Source organism: Idiotropiscis lumnitzeri, chromosome 15, assembly GCF_059441095.1.
Source record: "Idiotropiscis lumnitzeri isolate Australia: NSW breed Sydney's pygmy pipehorse chromosome 15, RoL_Ilum_1.0, whole genome shotgun sequence".
In the NCBI taxonomy this organism is placed as follows: domain Eukaryota; kingdom Metazoa; phylum Chordata; class Actinopteri; order Syngnathiformes; family Syngnathidae; genus Idiotropiscis; species Idiotropiscis lumnitzeri.
In genome coordinates, this window is record NC_142405.1 from 12,662,837 (window position 1) to 12,679,559 (window position 16,723).

A 16,723-nucleotide genomic window follows, 5' to 3' on the forward strand; every position below is an offset into this window, starting at 1 on the left:
AAGAAGGGCCGAACGATGTATCATTTTGGGATCGAAATCGCAATCTCAGACAATGCAATTTCAAGATCGTCCAAGCTGCAATTTGTGCCCCACATTCACGAAGCGCAGTACTGATTTAAAAAAAATAAAAATAAAATAAAAAATAAAAAGCGTTGCGCTGTAATGCGTTGTCCCAGAAGTCATTTCTTTTACTGGTGCTTGAATGCAGGGCGGCAAGCTATCATGCGCTACAGCCGTATGTGCTTTATTTGTACAATATGCAAGTCCGTGCACAGCAGCAGCAATGGGCTGTGTGATGACAAATGAACAACCCCACTAACAAGTAGCGTTTTGAACAAGGAAGCGAACGAGGGGTCGCTAAGCGTGCTAATCGCTAAAGTGAAAAACAGCATCAGGAAGAACCCAAAATAAGCGCTTTGGTGTACAGTCGACTTTTAACAGAAGTCCGATTAGAATTGCGTTAGGGAGGGGAGCCAGCAGCTATGAACAGAAATGAATTTCAATCAATACGTATCAAGACATAATATAAGATTATGGCAACATTTGCAATTGAGCAGACGCTCTCAGACCGGAACACGTAAACAACGGACGTCATCATGACGAAGAGGTTTGATGTCAAATGTATGTTAAATATGTATCTCATCAATAATATTTGCACCACAGAGTACCAAGTTTTGAGAGCTACACAACAATAGGTCTCTAAATTATATGTAGTAATCAATTTAGCTTTGCTCAGGGACGATGATTTTATTGACATAATGTGACATTTATTTACAAAGAAAATTAGTGCGGAATGTAAAACATTTTGGAGTTTAAAAAAATGCATTTTCATATACACAATTACACAGCCATCCATTTTCTGTACCGATTGTCCTCACGAGGGTCGCTGGAGCCTATCCCAGCTATCTTCGGGCAGTAGGCGGGGGACACCCTGAACTCATTGCCAGCCAATCGCAGGGCACACAGAGACAAACAACCATCCGCGCTCTGCAATAATAGCTTTTATTGTTTTAATGGCATTATGGTATTTTCTGTTGTGCTTGTAATGGTCATTATGAAGAAAATCAAAATCGCAATATCTGTCAGAAAAATAGCAATCCGATTTTTTCCTAAAATTGTTCTGCCCGACTCAGAAGGCTTACACATAAAACTGCCAATTTATCAGATTAGACTAGCAGCAATTCTAATTTATATTTGTCCCAATACATCTTTGTTGTCCTGCTGATACACAGTTTCCATTGTTTGAAGATCAACCTGTCGTTTGTGTGTGCAGGGCCTGCAACCTGGGCCATGGCGACATCCAAGCCAGACATTTTAATGGTTCTTATCAGTAAATTAGTCCAAGAGGGGGACAAACTGTACAAGGTAAGGCACCAACTTGATGAAATGCAATTGCGCACTGTAGATCGAGGGGGAAAAAAATATTGTGTGTTGATGTGTTTAGCAAGGTAAAGTGAGAGACGCAGCACATTCCTATCAGTCTGCACTCCAGAAGTTTCCAGTGGACGAGCTGAAGACGTTCAGACAGCTGAGAGTGTGTGTGCTCCTCAACCTGTCACGTTGTCGCCGCAAGATGAATGTGAGTCGTTCTCTCTGACATAAACGCAAACACGCACACTTTTGTCATGCCTCGTTTTCTAGTTTGATCTCAAACTTTTATTTTCATCTGCAGGATTTTGCCCTTGCAGAGGAGTTTGCTACCAGGGCTTTGGAGCTAAAAGCCAAATCTTATGAGGCCTTCTACGCCAGAGCGCGTGCCAAACGCAGTCACAGGTAAGGCAACCATAAACTGTTCGTTTTTTGAGAATCCAACAAAATACATAACGTGCAAGCTACAGTCAATGAAGCAGGTTGTCCATGGTTTCCGTCTTCGGCAATTAATTTAATTTCTTATTAATTAATTATTTTGAATTAATTTACTTTGGTTTTACTATACGGCTGTATGGACCAAAGAAGGTCGATGTGGGAATTGAAGTTTATCTACTGTGTGTCGCCTGGAAGTGGTGTTATCAACATTCTATCTTATCTCGATATGTCAGTCGGTGTTTTATCTTCTCTGAGGACTGAAACTATTCTCATATTTTTCAGGTATGATTTTTTTTCTCATTGGATCATAAACTTGAAAAAATCCAGAACATTAAAAAATACTGGGAAAAAAATCTGAGTATGCGTATCCGCGGATGCCGAACTGCTAATATGCAGGGGTCGACTGATGTTTGAAGTTGTAATATAACCAATCACCACTAGATGGCAGACATATCTTAGTTGTGGTTCTGCTGGGTCTTATACTGTCCTATACCACTAGTAGGCCTAATATTTTTTATTGCAGATTTGGAATGATATGCACAAAAAACATTTATAGTACCTCAAAAATATAAAATTTTTGAGAGAGTTTATTTTTGTGAAAAAAATATACAAAATGATTTCGGGAAATTAATCTTGTTGAGCAGTTTTTTGCTGTCCTTGTATTGTGTTTTGTTGTTTTCGTCAAACCCTTTTTTGTCTGGTTAGAATAGAGAATCTATTATCAAAACTGAAATATTCTTAGCACTGGTGAACAATTGTGGCCCTTTCAGCATGAAGTAGCCCATCACTGATTTACAATATATCTCATTGAGTGATACTTTTTAATCACTTTCTCCAAATGTAGACAGTTTCATGCTGCCCTGGAAGATCTACTGGAAGCCAGCCGCCTGTGTCCTTCCAACCGAGAGATTCAACGGCTGCTCTCTCGGGTCAAGGAAGAGTGTCGACAGCACGTGCAGCAACAGGACTCTTCGACTCCCGTAACGCTGAATGTTTGTCAAGGAAATTTCTCTAACCACGATGCAAGGTCCAGAGATTCGGATTACCTGCAGGTTCACGCCAATGAGGCGTTTGCCAAAGATGATGAGAATGAAGAGGATAGAAATCAGTGGAAAGGAGATTCCTCAGCTCATAATATCCATAGCCGTCCAGCGGTGCAGTTGACTCCTTCCCTCTCCCCAACTCATAATGTGCATCGCCCCAAATCCAGTCCCATCCATTCGCCCTCTTCTTCCCCCTCTCACGCGGCACCCTCGTCATCTTCCTACCACTGTTTCAGCCCCCCGACTTCTCCGCGGCCCAATCTGCAGCCAACCAGCCCCATGTCCGAGCGCAAGCTGTTAACCGCTCACCATGCAGACCAGAACCAGCCAATACAGCAGCAACAGTCAAGATCCTTTCACAACCAAAACCAGTGGCTACAAGCAGCCAAAGTCCAGGTTGTAAGAACGGGTCAGCCCAGTTCAGCTGTTCAGCACTCTAGCGTGGTTTTGGGTAGTTCCGCCTACTCACAGTTTGACCAACTGCCACAAGAACTTGCTGAACTCGGCGAGGGTATTTGCCCAAACCCCTTTGATATGAAACCTAGCCAGCAGGCGCTTGCAGGTGTAGGTTGCGGAGCATCGTTTCTTCAAGAGAATGCGGATGTTGACTCGGTTTACCTGTCAAAACCTACACCTGCATACGGGGCGGGGGTGAGTCGCTTTGGCCAACCTCGTCAGTACAGCCGCAACCAATCCAAAGCTGCATATTACCCCATGGAAGTGACTGAAATGGCCAAAGCGCCACCTGATGATCATCAATACCTTCACCAGGCGGCCCTACGACACCCGCTTAGTACTCACTCGACGTCTCCCGCTCTTCCCCACAGACCTGTCATCCACTCCCAGAGCACCAACATCTGCTTCTCCACTAGCAGCGGCATCCTAGCCGGTGGGCAGCAGGCAGACAGGGTCCCAAGTTTCAGGCCTTCGGCCTCCTCACAGCACGTTGACTTACCTTTGCATGCTTTTAAAGAAGATGCGATGGGTCACCTTGATGATCTCGCACTCAACTCCCCTCCCCAGGCAGAGTGTGTGGTTGGAGGTGGGACTTATCCCGGAGAGGCCGGTCGTTCGTCAAGGAACACGCCCTACATGGGTCTTAATGACAAATCTGTAAGAGTGCAGCAAAATTATCAGCAACAAGCTCCGCCCACTTCCTCATCTAGCCTCAGCCCTTCTCGATCATGGGCCGTGTCTTCGGTGGACACCATCGTCACGTCGCCCGGCAAACAAGCCAACGAGCCGAGCCAATCGCAGCAGGCCTTCTCCATCGCCTATCACAACCGCAGCAACAACAACGGCCACTACGACAAGCAGCTGCCCTACTACGACGTGTTGCCGGGCAACAATCCTCACGTTGCCGGTCATAAGCTGCCTTATATTGACGTGAAGCTCGCACGAACAATGCCTGTCAATAGAAAGACATGTCCGACCTCTCCCGTCAAAGCCAAAAGACCCTTTGTGGAGTCTAATGTGTAGAGAAGACTAAGACAACGAACAAACTAACCGTATTTGAACGCGTAGCCCAACAAAAGAGAAGGCTAGGACAATAACTGATGACCGATGAATGGTATCCAGGGTGCTTCATCGCTGATGAAGGTGACAACTGCACATTCCCAGATCTTTGTCTGATAGTCATCGTACAAAAATGTGCCCCAATGGTGGGGTTGCGGGATGTCGTTTGAGCACAAGGAGGAGCGGGAATATCTAAGGAGGATTTATTTCCTCCTCCGTGACTTCCTCCGGACACAGTAGCATCTTGACACCTTCACCGAAGAGCTGCACAAGCACTTCGCCCGCCCACCCCCCCGATAGGTTTGGATGGAAAAACCACTACAGGATAGTATGGCAAGCCGTTCGAGCATCGTTTCATATCCTACTGGTGCGTAGTATGGCAATTCGACGCACTTGTAGAACGCCTAGCAAATGTTCAATTAGCTTACCATAATAGCACGCCTTTATCATTTGTGCCGGTCAGAGTGAGCCAGTCCCAAGCCACAGTTTGAGAGACTATACTGTCTTCACATGACTCTGACAAAGAAAAACAACGGTATTTATCTTCTTTTTTTTTTTAAGTTGTCTGTCTTGAACATTTGGTTGTCTTTGTGTTTTTGCTTTTTAAAAAAGGGACAGAAAAAAAGATGTGTATAATTTTGTCTGATGTTCTGCGCTGTGCATCCTGCAAAAGAAATGTCTCTTACTTCTACTTCATTTTGGTTTTGTTTTCAATTTTTTTTTTAGCTGGGTGGATGTCAGTTCGTACACGAGTATTAGGGCCGCATTGAAAAGACCAAAAAAAAAAGAAAGTTCCTCTGAGACAATAAAATGGAAAAGAGAAGTCACTATAGTGTTATTACGAAAGTATAATATATTTGCTTTTCAGTTTGGCCCTTATACTTCTTCCTAATTGTTATCGCCGTGGAAACATAGCTGTGCAGGCAGACCACGTGAGCTGGGAAATGGATTGTCACACTGGCATTCATTCATTTCACTCGTGTTCATGTTTTGTGGTTGTAGCCAAGCGTTTGGCCCACTTCCAAGGCCAAAGAGTTTTTATTTTGACAAACCTCTAGCACAAAAACAAATGTCTTTAACGGGTCACTCATTCATTCTCTATGCCACTTTGCCTGTGCGGGGTCACAGGCCTGACTTCAGTTTCTTTGCTTTAAAGTTTTGTGAACATAAATGTTTGTACATTTCTTTTTGTATGTTTCTGACGAACGAGACTTCTGACCTCTCCACTGCGGTACAATTCTCTGCTGTCATGGTTCTCAAGGCTGCGACACGTTCAACAATCAGCAGCCATGCTTTGGGCCACTTGGAATTCCAAAAGAGCCACTTGATTGGATGTATTAAAAGCCGTCATTAAATGTCATTGACAACTCGTCGTAGTGTGTTATTGTGTGAGACTGAGACAGAGTTGTGTATGTTAAGCTGAATGTAGTTGTCATTCGAAATAAAGATGAATGAAATATACCGTATGTAGCCATTATCCAATACCCGTCTCTTTTTATAGGTGTGATACTGATTGAGAGATTATAAGATGTTTTACAACTCTGGAAAATACTTCAACACGTGTCTGTTCATTCAAATACACAATCTGAAACTGTCAATTCAGCAAATCTGTCCATTCACACACAATGTCATAGTCGTTCTTCACTCGTGATAAAGAATATCAGAATCAGAAATCCCTTTATTGTCATTGTACTCAAGTGTGCAACGAGATTAGAGAGCTCCCCTCTCCAGTGCAATACGACAATAATTCAGTTAAATATATAAATAAGAGAATAGTTAGTGCAATGGAAAATAATACTGAATAGGATATATACACACAATGTAATCAACAGTGGGCTGTCTACATACATACTGTCAAAATATTATTGCATTTTGGATTTCTTTAACCATTAGTTTTAGATTTCATATACAAATTTCCTCACTAGGGTTACCGACGTGCTGATGCCTTTCTCAGTTGTCTTCAGGCAGTAGGCAATGTACCCCCTGAACAGGGTTCAAATAGACCAACAACCAGTCACACTCACAAACACACCAAGGTACAATTTAGACCATCCAATCAGTCTACCATGCATGTTTTTGAATAGTGGGAGGAAATTGGAGTACCCGGAGAAAACCCACGCAGGTACGGGGAGAACATGCAAACTCCACACAGGAATGCCGCTGCCGGAATCGAACCCATGACCTTTACACTGTGTGGTGGAAATGCTAACCAGTCGCTAAAATAACACTCATGCTGTTGTTGCTTTGGCCTGAGCACAAAAATATGGAGATTGACTTACATATTACACTTGCATTTACAACACTTGACAGCGTTGGCCGCTATGGGCCTAAACAGTTTTTTTGGACTTCAATAATTTTTGCGTTGAGATTTTTCCCGAGCCATGTTTGCCTTTTAGGAATACATTATTTTTCTTTGAGTACATCCTGCTCTCCTGCAAATTGGTCCCACACGCAAAATCCATAATCATAAGAATTATATTCAGATGTCACACACTTTTATGTTACCTTTGATACATTTTCATCATTAAACTATGGAATGAAATTTATCCTCAGTGTCCAATTTTAGCTCCATTCATCTTAATCTTGATCGACTCCCATTTGGGTATAACACAGAAGCCTCTCCCGTAGTTACGATGATGATCTACAGCTCTACCATGCTGTCTCTTGATGACCCAGTGCAAATCGGTGTCCTAAACTAGAATTTCCAAATGCGACATCAACTGTTAACAGCTTAACCAAGATGAAACTGAATTTTGCTTTTGATTGTAAAACCCAATGAAGGAAACTTCCTTTACTAATGGCCTCAGATTTTTTGGGTGTAAAACTCTAAAATAGAGACATACATCGAAACATCCTGCAGGTTTCCAATAAGTTTAAGGCTTTAATTCAAACATTACATACAAACAATCACTTCAGTACTCCAAACAAAAACAGGTTATATTGTGGATGAATGTTTTCATCCTAAACTGGGAATGAAAACAAAATAACGGGAATGAAATGCATGAATGCCCAGACAACGAAATACAGCATGAGGCCATGTCGCCGCAGATTCAATCAAAGCTACTGAGCAGAACTACTACAAATACAAAGTAGAATCTGTTTATTACCCTCAGCTTTCACTCTTGGATGTTTAAATTCATGGAACATAGCTCTTTAACATTCATACAGAAGTCACATTTTCTCATCCTCAGGTTGTGGAGGCGAGTTTAAAATTTTGCTCATCATGAAATATTAAAGATTTCAGTATGTGCAAGTCTACAAAACGACAAACTACAACCCCACCAATAACTAGACTAACAAGCACAATAGAGAGGACCTCCACCAAGGCTTGAATATTTGACACCGGTTAAATAAATTAAGTCAATCAAGCAAAACAATTCTCGATTGGGAAGCATCTAAACATGTTAACAACAATGTTTCATATTCAAAAACATGATCAGCTTGTACACACACAGTTGACATGAAGTTGGACGCAACAAGGACATTAACCAACACGTTTACACCACATCAATGCAAAACTACCGCAAATCTCAACAGCGGGCATTATCAAAGCTCTTTTATTTTTTTGTCCAACACATCTCGAACCATTACAAGTGGCCCGCAAGTATTCAACTCTTTGCTGGAAATAAGTGTTTCAAGAGAACGCCACAAAAAAAACAATTGGTATCAGAATGACTTAGGGCATGGTGGGTGAGCCCCCTTCAGTCAGGGTCTTAAAGTGGACTGCCAAAGACTCCTCCTCGGGGTTGGGTGGCCGCCTGTACTCTTCCCTGGTGATCATATAGCACAGCAGCACTCCAAAACACACAAGCAGGATGCCCAAAACATTGGCCAGAACTCCCTGAGGTGGGAATCTCGAATAGGTTGACCTGGCCCAGAGAACAAAAAGTTGCTATTAGTACAACAGTGACTTCTCAGACACTTTGCAAATTGGATACCAATGTGGGGAAGTTGATAGCGTGCCGCCAAAGAATTGATCACCAATTCTGCCAATTGGTACCCAAGAGTGCTTCATCAAACACTCAAGGCTGACGGAAATTATTGTCAGCCTGTTCTCAAAACATATTTTGGAATCTTATTTCCTTGATGTTGATGCTGGAGACACCCCTAGTTCCCTAACCCCTCAAGTCACTGTTCAGGACCCAGCAAGGTCATCCCCATGGTAACGAGACGATATGTTTTGGCGTGAGGACACAAACTTCCGAACACACACGTAAGATCATGCAACGCAATTCACAACATTATCATCAATACCTTTTCGTCACCTTAGCCCCGATCCCTCTCGGGGCTCGCCTCGAAAGGCTGAAGTTGCCGTTCATAGTGTGTGGGCACGCTGGGCAGTCTGCCCCCATCCGATACCCCTCCCCTACCACATGTACAAGAATTTGAATCGTGTTGGTTGTCTCTCATTTCATATGTTTTTCCAATCCCATACTTTGACCCCCCAACTTTATAGGGACAAATCTTTGCAAATTGTTTTTCTTTTTTTCCCCTCACCCACCCATGTTTTCCTTTTCATCTAAGGAAATCAGAGCACCGTTTGGCAACTCCTCAGGCATCTTTGTTCTGGTCATTGTCTTTTTGTGTTTCTTGTATGGGGTGTAACTGTGACGAGAATTTCCGTTCCCCGCATTCACTCGTGCATGTGCAATGAGAATAAATTTGATTCCAAATTCCAATGTGGCACCCCGCTAGCACTGATGAAAAATTGTAAGTTTAAGTTGCCCATGCCTGCCCTATACACTGATCCTAAAAATACACACACACACACACACACACACACATGAATATGTGCCTAATAAAGCAGACAACAGTAGCTGCGGACATACATGATACTGAAGAGGAGCTTCTCCGTGATACCAAGCAAGCTGGTCCCTACAGCCATAGCCAACAGAACCAGACCACAGAACGCATGAACCGGGAGATACGTTGCCCGCAACCATGACGACGCCACAGGAAACAGGAAGAACAACAAACCCATGACCCACTGTTGAGAGATAAAATGGAAAAAATGTGACAAAAAGCAAATGTGTTTGTATGAATTTTATATGTGTACCTACCTGCAAGCTAAAAAGAACAATAGTAGCCATGCCACACCAACTGTGCAAAGTGTACATGTTTGGATACTTGGCTGCTCTGTGCGAGTCGAACACAGCGGCCATACCTACAAACACATACATGCACGACAACTAAAATGTGATGTCATATCAGTCGGATCAGAAAATAGAAAATTTAGAAGACACACATGACCAGAAGCTTCTCTCTCTCTCTCTCTCTCCTCGTCGTCTCCTCTCTCTCTCTCTCTCTCTCTCTCTCTCTCTCTCTCACTCTCTCTCTCTCTCTCTCTCTCGTCCTCTCTTCTCTCTTCTCTCTCTCTCTCTCATCTCTCTCTCTCTCTCTCTCTCTCTCACTCTCTCTCTCTCCTCTCTCTCTCTCTCTCTCTCTCTCTCTCTCGCCTCTCTCTCTCTCGCTCTCTCGCTCTCTCTCTCTCTCTCTCTCTTCTCTCTCTCTCTCTCTCTCTCTCTCTCTCTCTCTCTCTCTCTCTCTCTCTCTCTCTCTCTCTCTCTTCTCGCTCTCACTCGCTCTCACTCGCTCTTACTCGCTCTTACTTACCAACAATGCTAATGATGAGGGCGAGCAAGTGAATGATGCCATGAAGCACCTTTACATTCTTCTTGGCCTCATTACGGAACACTCGATAGACCAGGATGGCTGGGAAAAGACAGTTAATGATTTTTTAAAACAAGTTTCATTAACTGGTCTGAGAAACGCTTTTAATTGATTATCCAAAGAAATAAATCGATTCTCTCTAGATTTCTTCACAGTACGTTTGTTTAAATAGATCATCTCGGTCTCAGGTGACCCAGTATTAATCAAGTAGTATTGTTTTAAGATCAAACTATTTAATTTCTCGTATTCGAAAGAAGCGCAAGATTCTAATGACCACGTCGCTATTTGTGTTTTATGAACAAAAACCAATGTGTGCAAGCGTGTGAGCGGAGCCCCCCCAGGCGTGTTTCCATCACTTGTGAACATCTCGTTAATGTCCCGCTGACCTTTACTGTTATCACTTTAATGCAATTTAGCTTTGACAGCTGTCCTGTTGAACCACAGGACCTAATGTGGTTAGACCGATTAGCAGAAGTACATTGAACTGGAGAACCTAAAGGGAGAGAGAGCAAAAAAAAAAAAAAAAAAGGGCCCACGGACATCAATTATTTATGCTGCAGTAAGAGCAGCAAGTTGGAACAATAACACTGTTTTTCATTTGATATTCTTTGTACCGAACTTTGTAAAATTAATGATTGATCAATTTTAAGACGAACTAACCGTACAAAATGTGATGGCAACAAACTTTAATAGCATTTTTGGTTGTGGCAAAGTTTTACAAGTTTTGCAAATTGGCTTTCCTGCATTTCACAACAACAAAAAAATTGCATTTACGCCAATTGCAAGATATAACTAAAAAAAAAATTGTTTGTTTTTTTTGCACTAATATTGTTGCCGGAAATGTCAGTCATTAATGTTTTAAAGTTTTTCCAACTTCAAAGACCAAAAAAAAAGCAAGTTGTGTTTTTATAGTGTTGTTATTAATGTTTGTGATTTTATTGCAATCTTTTTACTGTTTGCCAATGCCTGCGTACAAACAAAACACAAACCTGCTACCTGCTTTTATTTGACACATTGTTTAAAGGTAAATTGCAAGTCATGATTGTAGGCGGAACACAAAATATGTAAATTGTTGCTCGTCTTTCAACCACCGTCAAATTGTACAGATAGTCGAAACACAGCATGCACGCGTGCAGATGATCAGCTAATATTTAGCATAGCATACGCGCATGCACATATACACACATATTGCATATTTGTTTGGAAACTGCTTAGATTAGAGACATTTTCCTTGCGTCGCCCTCAAATACTTTTTGTTTCTTTTGTGTTTGTCACATTTCCATTGAAAAAAAGCACGACTGTAGATCAGCCCATGCGTTAAGTAGCATTTTTTAAGTAACTGCTGCATTTTTGTATTTTCTTGAGGTTTACAAAAATGAAGCCCTTTTGTGAAAATGTCGAGATCACAGATTTAATATTAATATACAGGTTAAAAAATAGCCATTTGAGAAACCCGTAGTCAAGTTTGCAATTAAAAAAAAAAAGTTACAATTATTTTATTCCCCATAATATCTGGTTAGCTCCCTCGTTTATAGCATGCGAACTTTTTTTGTGTGTTTTTTTTTTTTTTTTTAAGAATCGCAACTGGCAGCCTCAGACTTTTTTGCCCAGCTCATGCTGCCCTCCACTCTGTCACTCACACACTCCATGCTTATGACTTTATTGATTCCTAATTTAGTTTATCACTTTAACATAACATATTACCATTGAAAGTCCACAAACAGAAATTCAGACACAACCGTATGAAACAATAAATAAATTGACAAAAGTGCACTTTGACCCTTGCACGTCACAGCCCTCCCCTGTTTGGGTACATGACCTATTTTATTCTTAAGTCCTCGCTGACCACCTTTGCTACATTTTTCATCCACATGACCGAAAACGCAGCCAGCAGTACCATGCCAGCCGTATGCCACTCAGTGTCTCGTGCCGACACTGAGGAAACTTACAAGCACCTTGTATGACGTGATTATTATCACGTACTGTACTCATCACCATGGTAATAAACAAATAAATACATTTAACGGGAGTCGTAATTAACAGAGACTTAGCACTACACAGAGCTGACTTTCTGTAGTAATAATGTACAGAATGAATTAGCATTAATCTCACTGATTTGTTGCATGTTATGTCTCACGTGTGGGACATAAACGTATGGTGCTACAGAAGCACCCATTCTTAGTTTTTTTTTTTTATGCGTTTGCGTGAAGTACAAATTGCACATTTCAACTCGCAAATTTTAATTTGCATTCCTATCCCGCTCCCGCAGAAAAAAAGTCCTATAGCATCCCGACCAGATAAAAAAAATAAATAAATAAATCCAGTGCCAGTGAAATCTCGACCAGTTTTCTTTCAAAATGACTCCCAGTCGTGTACTGCCCCCATTTTGGAAGTCAGCTACATTAAAAAATGAAAATAAACAGTTTGTTGCCACCTCTTCCTCCCAGGATTTTATTTGTTCCTACTGGATTTTCCTTCTATTAACAATTTATCCTGTTCCTTCCCAATCCCATGACTAAAGGTAAAATTGACTGAAAGCCATCAGTATTCCCGCGCGATTGCAGTGACTCGGAGGATTCCCCAAAAAATGTCAGCCTCTCATGCGAAAATAGATTCTAAAGCGATTCAATGGTGATCAATCAAGATGAAAAATTCATACTGATGTTTATGACCGCTCACCATCCCCCTGCAAGAAGACGAGGCCCAGAATCATGCACAAAGGGTGCAAGTTGAACTCCTGCTCCGTGCCATCCCAAGCAAAGCCCCCGTGGTAGTGACCCATCCACACGCCAGTCAGCACTACTGACGTCACACCCAGAACCTGCGAGGCGGCTACCAGCCATGCAAATGTGGAACGAGCAGAGCGTGGAGCAGAAGAATCCTCCATGATCTGGGAAACACGCAGAGGGACAGAGAAACAATGAGCGTAAGAGACAGAGCGAGCAAATCACATCCTTTTGCCCGGAGCTCTGCTAGCTGCCAAATTCGGTTAAGAAGTCGATAAGGTCAGAACATCAAATTGAATCGTAAACAGATCTCTCTTTTTGATATCAACGTATACAGTGACGTGAAAAAGATATTTTCACCCTTCCTGATTTTCTTTTGCATATTTATCGCACATGAATGTTTGCGATCATCAAGACAACCAACACAAAGACAATCCAAGTATAGTAAATGGAAAACGCAGGTTTGAAATGAGATTATTTATTGAGGGGAAACTAGCCCAATGTGAAAAACGCAAACAATTACAGATGGCTAGTCTTCGCTGCAACCCAACCGATTGAGCACTCTACGGCTAAAAACACTTTTCAACAGAAAAATTGTGACCCGGTATCAGGTTTTCAGTCTCACCGGAGTGGATTTATTTTAATTGAACCACAAAAACATGATGCGATTGTCAAAGAAAAAGCAGACTGCCACCAAGAAAAAAAAAAAAAAAAGAGTGTAGATATTTTAGGAGGTGGTCAGCAATGACTCGTTCACTAACTGCACCTGTACATTTTAGTTACAGAGACTCTCCACACTTTGCTTTGTTGCTCCTGGTAACTATGATATTAATCTAGTTGCTAATAAGTTGCTAAGTTGCTAATAATATACTTAAGTAATCATGTCAAAGTATGTACCCAATCTGCACCCAAGTTGCAAACTGTCTTTTGTTTCCAAACTCCTTTTGAAAAAAAAATTAACTACAAAATCAAATTTTCCATCAATTAACTGTGTACAGTTTTCCTTTGCTATATCTTGATTTATGTATAAGTTAAAATTCTTGTTATATTGTGCAAATCAACATTTTTTGTTTTTTGTTTTTTTAATGGTATATAGTTCCTGGAATGCCCTCACATTTGGGAAAGGGGAGCCACAGTCCGCAATGAATTTATTGAACGCCAGGTGTCATGGTCTGTATTTCTGGTTTTTGGTTTACTATTTAGTTTCATGTTTTTTTTTCCTTGTCCTTGTTGTCTCTCATCATGTTCATTGTGTCCACCTGTGTTTGTCTACTCAAGCCCCAATGTAAACCAATCAGGTCCGTCCAACTCTTTGTGTCTTGTCCAGGTGCTCCTCGTTGCCTCCTCAATTTTATTTCTTTAAGTTCCCTGTTTTCTTTCAATTCTTGTTGGTGCATTTCCCTTGTCAGTTGCCCTTCTGCCTGTCTTGATTTATTTTAAATCAAGTCTTTGTGTTTTGTTGCTCCCATTTGTTTTGTACTTTTGCATCTTTTTTTAATCATTATTATTAAATGGCATTTAATAAATGCCATTTAACTTAACCCTGCCTCGCTTCCCAGCATTTTTGGGTCATCCCCTTCCTCAACCTCCACCACAACCGGACACCAGGAGAACAATAAACATTTTATGCTCCAACTTTCTGCGTGATCAAATATTTACAATGCTTGTTTCATTGATATTTTATCTCCAGATTTACATCTCGACATCGCGTATTTTCATCGGCAGTAGGTGGGGAACTGGGACGTCTCCGCGAAAAACGGGGGTTCATATAATAAAATGAGTCGATTATAAATTTAGATGGATTTACGTTTGCAACAGTCCTACGGAGGAAAACATAACGACAAAAAGAGCACTCCTGTAGGACATACAAGCGAGAACATAATAGAAAAGTTTAAACGAGAACGACAACTGTCTCACACACGGATGTCCATTGTCATGAGAGGGAGTTCCCACCTGTTCCGACATCGTGCGTAACATGCTTGACTCCAGGTACCAAATCAGTTTGAACCGCTCTGTCAAGTATCAAGAGGTGCAACTAAGTTGGTCAACAGCAATACTTACCGCGTCGTAGTTCTGCTCCGGGTACTGTTCTTTTGCAAAGTCGCGAAGTGTGGATTTATACATCCGCTTTCCTCCTCCCTCAAGTGGTGCGCTTTGGGCTTTCTAACAGATCAAACCCACGTGACTACGAAAATAAGGAAATAGCAACACTTGCTTTGCACGGTGCTGCACATGTCCTCTTGTTAGTGTTTAAACAGAAAATTAAAAGAAAATGAGAAAGAAAAAAAATCCGAACTCAACGATGACGTCACAGTCTGGATTTATGACTAAGCTCCAACGTAAAAGGTTGGTTGCCGTGACAACGACAGAGGAGAGGGAACGGTCAAGACAGGGTGTGCGTGACGGTGAATTATAGCAGTCAATTTCATTGTACTTACTCGGGTTAATCCATAGGCCTTCGCTTCATATGACATCTTATATTTGCATGTTGTACCATCAATAGCGCTGGTCTGCATCAAAAAATAAAAATGATAAATCTGTGTGCGTGCGCGCGCGTACAGGGATGGGGGTACCTGTGAAGTTTTTAATTTATTTTGGACCTTTTATGCCTATCAACCAAATTCAACACTATGCGACCACAGAAGATTCAAGGACGGCCTATGAGAAATGGGGGGCCAACTTCACGCAGGTCCTATGAGCATCTGCATTTATAACTTGGACTCATGGATAGATCAATATATTTATTTAGATATAGATTTATAGAATTACACTGACTGCTAATTCAGTAATTACTCAGTTAATGTCAGGTTTTGGTTGGTTGAGGATTAAGGTGGAGGACCCAAATGCAAGGAAGCAAGGCAGGGGCGACTTAAAGTGTATTTAATTGAAGAAAATAAAAAGGAAAAGGAACTCGGAATCAACAAAAAAAAAAACAATGATCAAAGTAACCAAACAAATACAATAAAAGGGACTTGGACGTGGCATGGACAAAAGGCGCTCACAACATGACATGACAGGGGATAATGAACCGACAAGAACTGAAAGGAAACAGGGAACTAAATAATACATACAAATTGATGCGACAACAAGGAACACCTGGGCAAGACACAAGGGAGTGGGGCGACAAGCAAAGGTGAAGTCTCAATAAGCTTTAACGAGAGATACAAATGAACATGGAGAAACCAAAAACAACAAACACAGACCCTGACAGTTAAAATGTATTGCACAAATAAATAGAAGATAAAAAATGACCTGTACCAAAATAAATGTTTAAAACTGAACTGTAGTACTTGGCCACTGATTCTTCCACGTACGACTGAAAGGAGCCCGGAATCACCTGTCGTCCACGTGCCACACTTTGGGAATCACCGCTACGTCTCACATTTTTCGGGTGGAAAAAAATGAAGTATTCCACCACGAGTAAACCTTTTCATGTCATTTTCCCAAGGTGCAATTAAAAAAAATAAATAAATTAAAAAAAAAAAAAGGAAATGACGATGATGAAAAGTTTAGCTTTCTTCTCTGCTGCCGTGGTGTCGATCGAAAATGTGTTGCTGGTCACCTGCAAGGCAGAGAACCCAACGGCCGCTGTTAAATATATTTCAATAATTTGTCTTAACGTTGCTCATGGTGTTCTGCCTTAATTTGTAAATGAGCTGGGCCCACAGTGGACCTGCACATACTTGTTCCTGTGTAAGTCAAGTCTTGCAGTATCCCAATTTTTCCCACTGAGGGCGCTGTAGCCAAATAATTTAAGCATTTGTCGCTGCACGGGAGCAAGGAAAAATACTTGACATGCACAAATTGGATCAGAACTAGGTTTTTCGAGTACGACGGTGTCGAGACAAGTAGCCTCTCACATGCGAATTAATGCACAAGTTCGACAGATCTTTTGAATAAAGTCTGGAAATAGTGCCCACAGCCATGTCTGTTCGTGCATCTCATGTGTATGCTGTTTTTCTG

At 41.5% G+C, this 16,723-nt stretch overlaps 2 protein-coding genes across 4 annotated transcripts in view; one reads left to right on the top strand and one right to left on the bottom strand.

Annotated features, from left to right (window-relative positions):
• LOC148322975 (protein TANC2-like) overlaps positions 1–5,734 on the top strand; it is a 48,907-nt gene extending 43,173 nt beyond the window's left edge. For both annotated transcript variants that reach the window (XM_088316530.1, XM_088316529.1), the window contains 4 exons: positions 1,274–1,365; positions 1,445–1,579; positions 1,673–1,773; positions 2,651–5,734. In XM_088316530.1, the coding sequence (XP_088172656.1) occupies positions 1,274–1,365; positions 1,445–1,579; positions 1,673–1,773; positions 2,651–4,328 (2,006 nt within the window). In that variant the 3' untranslated portion in view covers positions 4,329–5,734. The remainder of the gene's footprint in view (positions 1–1,273; positions 1,366–1,444; positions 1,580–1,672; positions 1,774–2,650) is intronic.
• A 1,485-nt stretch (positions 5,735–7,219) lies between these two features.
• Positions 7,220–15,062, bottom strand: cyb561 (cytochrome b561). 2 transcript variants are annotated; one of them, XM_088316531.1, is made up of 6 exons: positions 14,822–15,062; positions 12,714–12,924; positions 9,978–10,076; positions 9,425–9,528; positions 9,194–9,351; positions 7,220–8,233 (listed from the first exon to the last, which is right to left on the bottom strand). In XM_088316531.1, exons 1-6 carry the CDS (start codon positions 14,882–14,884, stop codon positions 8,041–8,043), a joined length of 828 nt encoding a protein of 275 aa, XP_088172657.1. In that variant the 5' UTR covers positions 14,885–15,062; the 3' UTR covers positions 7,220–8,040. The 2 variants fall into 2 exon arrangements, with proteins under 2 accessions (XP_088172657.1, XP_088172658.1); XM_088316532.1 differs by having other exon boundaries at positions 14,714–14,841.
• Between the last annotated feature and the right edge of the window lie 1,661 nt (positions 15,063–16,723).